Source organism: Musa acuminata, chromosome BXJ3-3, assembly GCF_036884655.1.
Source record: "Musa acuminata AAA Group cultivar baxijiao chromosome BXJ3-3, Cavendish_Baxijiao_AAA, whole genome shotgun sequence".
Classification (NCBI taxonomy): domain Eukaryota; kingdom Viridiplantae; phylum Streptophyta; class Magnoliopsida; order Zingiberales; family Musaceae; genus Musa; species Musa acuminata.
This window is the reverse complement of record NC_088351.1, coordinates 4,448,602-4,455,911: the sequence shown is the minus strand read 5'-3', so window position 1 is coordinate 4,455,911 and position 7,310 is coordinate 4,448,602. Positions and strand designations below refer to the sequence as shown.

Here is a 7,310-nt window from a genome sequence, read left to right as displayed (position 1 = left end):
ACTCCCAACACGGACATAAAGAGATGGAAATTGGACTCATGTGGGAATTCCTATAGGCAATGGCATGAAGCCATGTGGTCTCTTCGTCTCCATGCATTCATAGAAATATCTCCTCCAAATCATATATTTTATGTATATAACCTCTTATTTTTATGCACATATATTTACACACTAAATTGAACTACTGAGCATTTCATTTCATTTCATTTCATTTCATGTCATTCAACCGAACTCGCTATTCTTAACTCAACCACAAACTGAACCTCAACCTTCCAAGAGTTTGCTGTCTGCTGCTTATTCTTTTATAGCGGCAGGGAATCCCGAGCTCTCAGTTCTGCCAACTTCCTCCCCTACTGATCCCTTTGGATCTCTCTCTCTCTCTCTCTCTCTCTGTCGTCGCGTCATCGAGAGATATGAGGACCTTTGGATATGATCATAGCAGTGGAGAGGGATATGTTGTGTGTGGTGATGAGCTCTGAGGAAGAGAAGATGGGTCAGAAGGAGCAAGAAGAGGGGTTATGGAAGAGGACCTCCTACCCCTCCTCTATTCTATCCCTCGTTCCCACGCGGCTGCTGCCTCAGCTGCTGTGTTCAAGCCCTTTCTCCAACCTTTTCTAGGCCAAGAAACAACTCGTTAGCTAGAGAGAGAGGGAGAGAGAGAGAGATTGAGGACTACGTCTCTCTTCCTTAAAAGATCTCTTTGTTGCACCTTGCTAGATATCTCCTTTGACAATGAAGAGGCCCATCGCGGACTTGGATTCGCTCATGCCGATCTGCCCATCTGGTACTTCATGCTTGCCTCAGTTGTTTCCTCATTCATCCGTTTGAGAATTGTGATCGATTAGTGAGCGTTTCTTTTGTTGTTGGCGTCGGGTATATATGTAGCACAAGAGAGCGGCACGTACGGGGGAGAATTCCAGCCTTTGATGGATGGGCTGGAGGATGAGGACGACTGCGGCGCCGCTGCGGCGGCGGCGGCGCCGGGAGAGAAGAAGCGGCGGTTGAGCGTGGAGCAGGTGAGAGCCCTGGAGAGGAGCTTCGAGGTGGAGAACAAGCTGGAGCCGGAGCGCAAGCTTAGACTGGCCCAAGATCTGGGCCTCCAGCCGCGCCAGGTGGCGGTGTGGTTCCAGAACCGCCGCGCCCGGTGGAAGACCAAGCAGCTGGAGCGCGACTACACCACTCTCAAGGCCAGCTACGAAGCGCTCCGCCTCGACTACGATTCGCTCCACCGCGACAAGGAGTCTCTACTGGCCCAAGTAAGTCACGGAGCTAGCCGTCGGTTGAAGCCTATTTAGTGTAAGGCAATTTGGATCGTCACTCGTGAATTCTTCTGGGGTTGCGGTGCAGATCGAGGAGCTGAAGGCCAAGTTGACCGGAGAGGAGAGCCTGAGCGTCTCCTCCGTGAAGGAAGAGCCGGTGGTGTCCGAGGCCGAGACCAAGGCCGCAGCCTCAGAGGAGGAGCCGCCGGCCCTGATCTACAAGGACGGGTCGTCGGACAGCGACTCCAGTGCCGTCCTCAACGACGCCGTCCTCAAAGACTACGACCGCCGTCGACGAGGGATGTCCTCATCGCAGGATGTGGCGCCACCGGCCACCGCAGAGCTCGGCAGCTCCACCTCCTCCGTGCCAACTACTGCACCACCTCATCTGGCCCCGGATCATCACTCGCGGCCCACCAAGGGAGAAGGCTTCCTGTATCACCAGCATCACCACATGTTAAAGATGGAAGAAGAAGAAGAGTTCCTCGGCCGCGAGGAGCCCTTCACCAGTTTCTTCTCCGACGAGCAGCCTCCCACTCTCAACTGGTACTACCCCGATCACTGGAATTAGAAGTAGCCACGGCCGTGGACGGAGACGATGACAATAATAGTAGATGAGAGCAGGCGTTTGCACTGTAATAAAATTTTTTGTGAGACGTAAATTTCATGTATCTCTTCTTCTTTTTTCCTTCTTCTCTTTTTACCCTCTCCATTGTTGTTGTGCTCTGTAATGTACAAATGGCTAAAAGGAAGTTTATCTCTTTCTACCTCGGCATACTTCAATGGGATTCAGCATAGATCGAGGTTGATCTGATTAGGAAATCACCCCCCCACCCCCAACCATTTGGTTCCTCATATAATGCGCATGCAGTAATTTACATACAACATAGATATGTGTTCACTTAATCTATTGATAGATCGCTCCAAAAGACAACACACAGTTTAGTATCCCTATCCAATTTGAATTCACAAATCAAGTCCAGTTGCCACTCCACTCCACCTTGTACTGATTCCACCTCAACAAAATGTCAAGGAATCTGATTTGATTTGGTCGGAGATCAGATCCAATTAGAACCTAATACGGACGGATTTAGATTCGAATAACCTACAACTTGTAAGCTGTCATTAAGAGAGAAGAAACAAAGACAGAAACGGGAAATAATGTATGTGGTATGGTGAGAGGAAGAAGTGGTTCACGTGATCACTGTACGAATGACTTCACTCATCTCCGGAGACCGTAGCAGATAAATTACGCATCATTCCTACCCATAACAAGTAAGCATCCAAACACTCTTCCATCTGAGTGAGGCAGGTCTTCCTACTCCTCATGCGTGCCCGTAGCTGTTCCAGCAAAACCCATATCGATGCATCAGCAGTTTCTTCCTCCTAACTTTTTCATGCCTGTGGCTGTTTCAGCATGTCTCTCGCATCCATGAATGCAGTACAGTGTGATGTCAAGCATCAGCTGTTCACCGATAGTGCTAACGCTGCAACCACCCTGCGGAGACTCAGCAGCGGTCACCCGCAGGGTGCTGCAGATAAGTCACAGTGTGGCTCGTTTGACTTTGAGCCCCGGGGAGGGTGAGTGGCATACAAGGCAACTAGCTTAGTCCACCTTGAGAGGGTCGATGAGTGCAGGCAACTTACGTTGAACGGTTGCCGTCAAGGTGGCGTGCCCACTGTTCAGACTGAGATTACGTCTCCATGCGGATGGATAGGTTTGTCCAGTTCGAGCTTTGTGGAAGGTTAGCAGCACCAGATGTAGCAGATAAAACCACCATTTCAGTTCCTACCATTGCACTGCTGCTGCACGTCTCCAATAAGAGGGAACAGCTTATTTACTCTCATACTTCCGAGAGGGTGCATGCTTGGGTGACCGTGCTCCTTTCTCGACATCAATGGCGTTCATGTAGACTTTCCCGGGGACCCAAAACATGTTGCAGTCGTCGGGACCACGAAGTGTCTCTATTGCATGCCCCACCGTGATTGAAAGCCCACTGCAATGACTTGGTCGTCTAAAACACCCAGGGAAAAAGAACAGCGTGTTCTTCACTTCCTTGGATGCTATCTCGTCTTTTCCCGTTGACCCGACGGAAACTACTACATCTTGCTCACTGAGATCTCGATCTTACCGGTGAGATGGGTGGGAAGTCTGATAAGCTGCTACTGGGAAGATGCTGCTACCATGAATGAATACTATGGAAACGAAGATAAGCTACCCGTCTCGCCTGTTCCTCATCAATGTGACAGCAGCCTCTTTTGTTGCGATCCGTGAGTCACCGAGATGAACAGTGAATGCGAATTGTCTGCAAGTGCCACACTAACAGTAACTGTCACATGGACTTGTGTACCTTCCTGTTCCATCGCTTCGTCTGTCGAAGACAAAGGCCACCAATCCAGTGGACCGCGCAGAGTGCAGTCGAACAACCCTCACCAATCTACTACGACCTCTCAACATGATCTGAGTTATATGAGCATGTAAAGGAGCGTCAATAGTACTGCCTCCATCTTCTCGGGTTCAATCTGTATCACTAAATTGTTCATTAGCATTACTATTACTGTTGCTTGAAGATGAGATGTGAGAGTATCTCTCCAGGGAATGTCCTAATGGTCGTCGACCATCAAACGTGTTCTAAGGTTCATCACTCTTTGAGATGAAAGCTAATGCAAAAGACATGTCGGCATTGAATTCGAAAGCGACGACTCGAGCACCGGTGGCCTTCGTAGTAAGTGAGAGACGTATTGGTTCGGTCCGATTCAAGCAACAAGTATAGTAATATCTTCCGGTGATCGCGGTTCGGTTCATACCCGAATCGCCCCGAAATCGAAATCCAACGAGTCAACGGTTCCGAATCCAACCAAAACTAGGAGAAAGTGATCATTCCAAACCGACTAAATAAGTTACATCATATTCATCGAAACGAATGGCTTATTGTTTCTCCTTCTTGTCGTCAGGTGGAATCGAGGATTTGGGTTTTGAGCCCAATCCCATAGATGTCTCCTTAGCACAAATTCTCTTTAGATTTGGTCTCTCCTCTCTAGAAGCACACATATGTTGAATGATTAAGCATACTCGTCATGGATGATCGTTTACTAAAAGCACTCAATTTCTCAGCCAACGACAGCCAGCTTTTTGTATGTCGATTAAGTTCGACTTGGAAATAATATCTCATGAACTGCAAAATTATGTCAAGCTGATGGTTTTCTTCTTCCTTTTTCTTGATGCATTAAGAGTAACTAATGATGTCAATCTTGAACTCTAGAATTTTACCGACTCTTCTGTCATCGTTACAATAGTTCATTTTATTGAAAAGAATAAAAGATAAAAATAATTATTGATAAAGTTTTATTGAAGTAGTTTTATTGAAGATAAAATTTCCTCGTATAATTGGAAAAATCTTATCTTCTATTACATTTCACATTTGACAAATGTGACAAGTGGGCGGTGTCATGGATGCCGGCTTAACCCAAAGCAACAAAGTCCTCTATGTCACGTTAATGGTCGTTGCATTGGATCGATCATGACGACTATATATATCACATCAACAATCAATACTCTCTTTATAATTATAAATGGTGAGGAAGCTTCGACCTTTTTTTCTCTTCTCGTTCTTTGAACTCTTAATTACTAATTTATACTATAAATTGACTTAGGTTTCAAAGGTATATCATATACTCATCTTTTCTTACAAATACTTTTAAGAGCAACTCGGTATCTGAGTTCCACCTCGGGGCTTCATCTCCTCATCAGTTGACTTCTTCTCGACATCTCTATTGGATTTGGAGACAATTCTTATAATCATACCTTTAGTTAGATTATGATATGACTATATGTACATAATCTCGACCAACATCACTGTCAAACCTTCTTAAACATGTGATGTATACTTTTGTGAATCAACTACGACGGAGGTTTCAGAAACTTGTAAGAAAGTAAAGATGCATAACATGCAACCACTCAAACTATAACCTTGATGGGCATAGAAAAAGAAAAAGAATCTGAAAATATTTATGAGCCTATGAATAATATAATACGATGAAAAAGAATAAAATTAGAATTGATACGGTGAAAAAAGAAAAAGTATTGTATAAGGCTCAAACGATCGAAATAGCACATACGAGTTTCATCGTATAGTATATGTAGTAAGCTTCAATAAAGTGCTTTCATATTTCTTCAACAAGTCTTCGTAATGCACACCCTTCTTCTTATATGACTCGATCCACTAAGGAATGGAAATTTCTTGTTCGGCCCAACCCATTTTGGGTTGAAAAAAGTACTTTTGTTGAATGAGTATCTTCCTAATTCTTCTTTCATAAAAAATCAATTAATTATTATTTGTGATGCTAGCATTATGTTAGGCCAACACCCTTCGGTTCACAAAGACAAGAGCTTAAAAGGTAACTTAGATAAGTTATCGAGTTGCTAAGCTATCGATTTATGGAGCTATCATTCTTACCGAATATTCATAAAAATATTCTTAGAAGTCCGATCATTTAGGTCGGTTATTAATCGGCTCTGAAAGAAATATTTGTAAGAATATTATTGAAAGTCTAAAAAGTAGTTTGGTTCAGTTACGAACCTACCCATCGTGGAATATTCGTAAGAATATTTTCGAAAGCCTAGAAAATAATTCGGATCGATTATGAATGGACTCCCCAAGGAATATTTATAAGAATATTCTTAAAAGCTTAGAAGGCATCTCAGGTTGATTTACATGAAACCGACCCCCAACAGAATATTCATATGAATATTTTTGAAAATCAGAAGGTAATTTATGTCAGCTACGAACCAACTTCTAGTAGAATATTCATAGGAATATTCTTGAAAACCTATAAGATAGTTCGAGTCGATTACGAACTGGCGTTAATAGAATATTCATAAGTATATTCTCAAAAGCCCAAAAGAAAGTTTGGAGCAATTACTTCATAGAATCTTTACGAGATACACCTTCTCTTCAAGCTTAGTATAAGTGAAACTCAATACTAATTTAAACGTCGGAGAGATCAACTCAAAAACCTCATGACAAATCTTTTGTGCAGGAAATGAGTATAGAGAAATCACGCTCTATACTGGATAACTCATCGTATATATATTAGTACCACATCATGCTGATAAAAATATCAATAATATTTTTCCTTGATACAATATTTAATTTTTTTCAAAGGATATTCAAGCCTTTTATTTATTATAAAAATGAAAGAAAAAAAATATTTATTATTTGGTTCTTTCTTTCAATTTTCTTTTAGTCTATTTAATAAACGCAATCTCTTTTGCCTTTTGTCAATATCGAGGGAAAATAATAGAACATGATATAAGAAGAAGAAGAAGAATCTAAAAATAGTAAAGAGAACACTTACGTAGTTTAGTACAATAAAATATCTAAGAATAATTTTCTCTAAGTTACTCTAAATCTCAAATCCGAAATCTTTAAATCTATTTTTTTCAAAGCAGTCAAAATATTTTTCTTCCACAACACGTACTGAAATCTTGGAATGCTTCGCCACGCCTCACCACTTTCTAATGTCTATATCATGGCTATTGGTCTCTCGTTCCTCTCGCCCTCCACCAACACCTCACTTCGCATTCGCATGTTGTGGTATCACCGAACCATCAATCATGTTGTAGCTTCTTCTTTTATCTTCATTATCACACAATCATCATCGTTTCCTATAAATGCTATTGCACGAAGCATGTATTGCAACGTATAACATGAACCGCACTAATACTCAAAACGTTGATATAGATTTTGATTATCTATGACATCGAATTACGAAAACAATCTCGATTCTATAAGTTTGTTGTCAGGAGATGATTACAAAATCCAAAAACAAGAAACTAAGAGCATGAGTAAGGCACTAATGGTAAAGTGGGCGACCTTCCATTCATCAACAACAACATTGCGTGTGGAGGCGTGGAATGGAGGGGGGGAGAGTCGAAAGATAGCGCATGGTATTGACTCTCCTTGCACCATTGTGGTTGTCGAGTGGGCGGCCCCCAAAGCTTTCGCAGCACTCTCGACGGCGACCGCCAAAACAAAGTGGCCTTCACGC

General features: G+C 42.8%; 1 protein-coding gene across 1 annotated transcript; it reads left to right on the top strand.

The window, feature by feature from the left end:
- The first annotated feature begins 289 nt into the window (after positions 1–289).
- On the top strand, positions 290–2,026 carry LOC103977508 (homeobox-leucine zipper protein HOX4-like). The gene is made up of 3 exons (XM_009393053.3): positions 290–784; positions 886–1,256; positions 1,348–2,026. The coding sequence occupies exons 1-3, from the start codon at positions 733–735 to the stop codon at positions 1,828–1,830; spliced, it is 906 nt and encodes a 301-aa protein (XP_009391328.2). The 5' UTR covers positions 290–732; the 3' UTR covers positions 1,831–2,026.
- The last annotated feature ends 5,284 nt before the right edge of the window (positions 2,027–7,310 follow it).

Coding starts and splice junctions, on each gene's coding strand:
- LOC103977508 (XM_009393053.3), top strand. CDS start 733: ATGAAGAGGCCCATCGCGGACTTGGATTCGCTCATGCCGATCTGCCCA. Junction 785..885: donor CATGCCGATCTGCCCATCTG/GTACTTCATGCT, acceptor GTATATATGTAG/CACAAGAGAGCGGCACGTAC. Junction 1,257..1,347: donor AGGAGTCTCTACTGGCCCAA/GTAAGTCACGGA, acceptor GTTGCGGTGCAG/ATCGAGGAGCTGAAGGCCAA.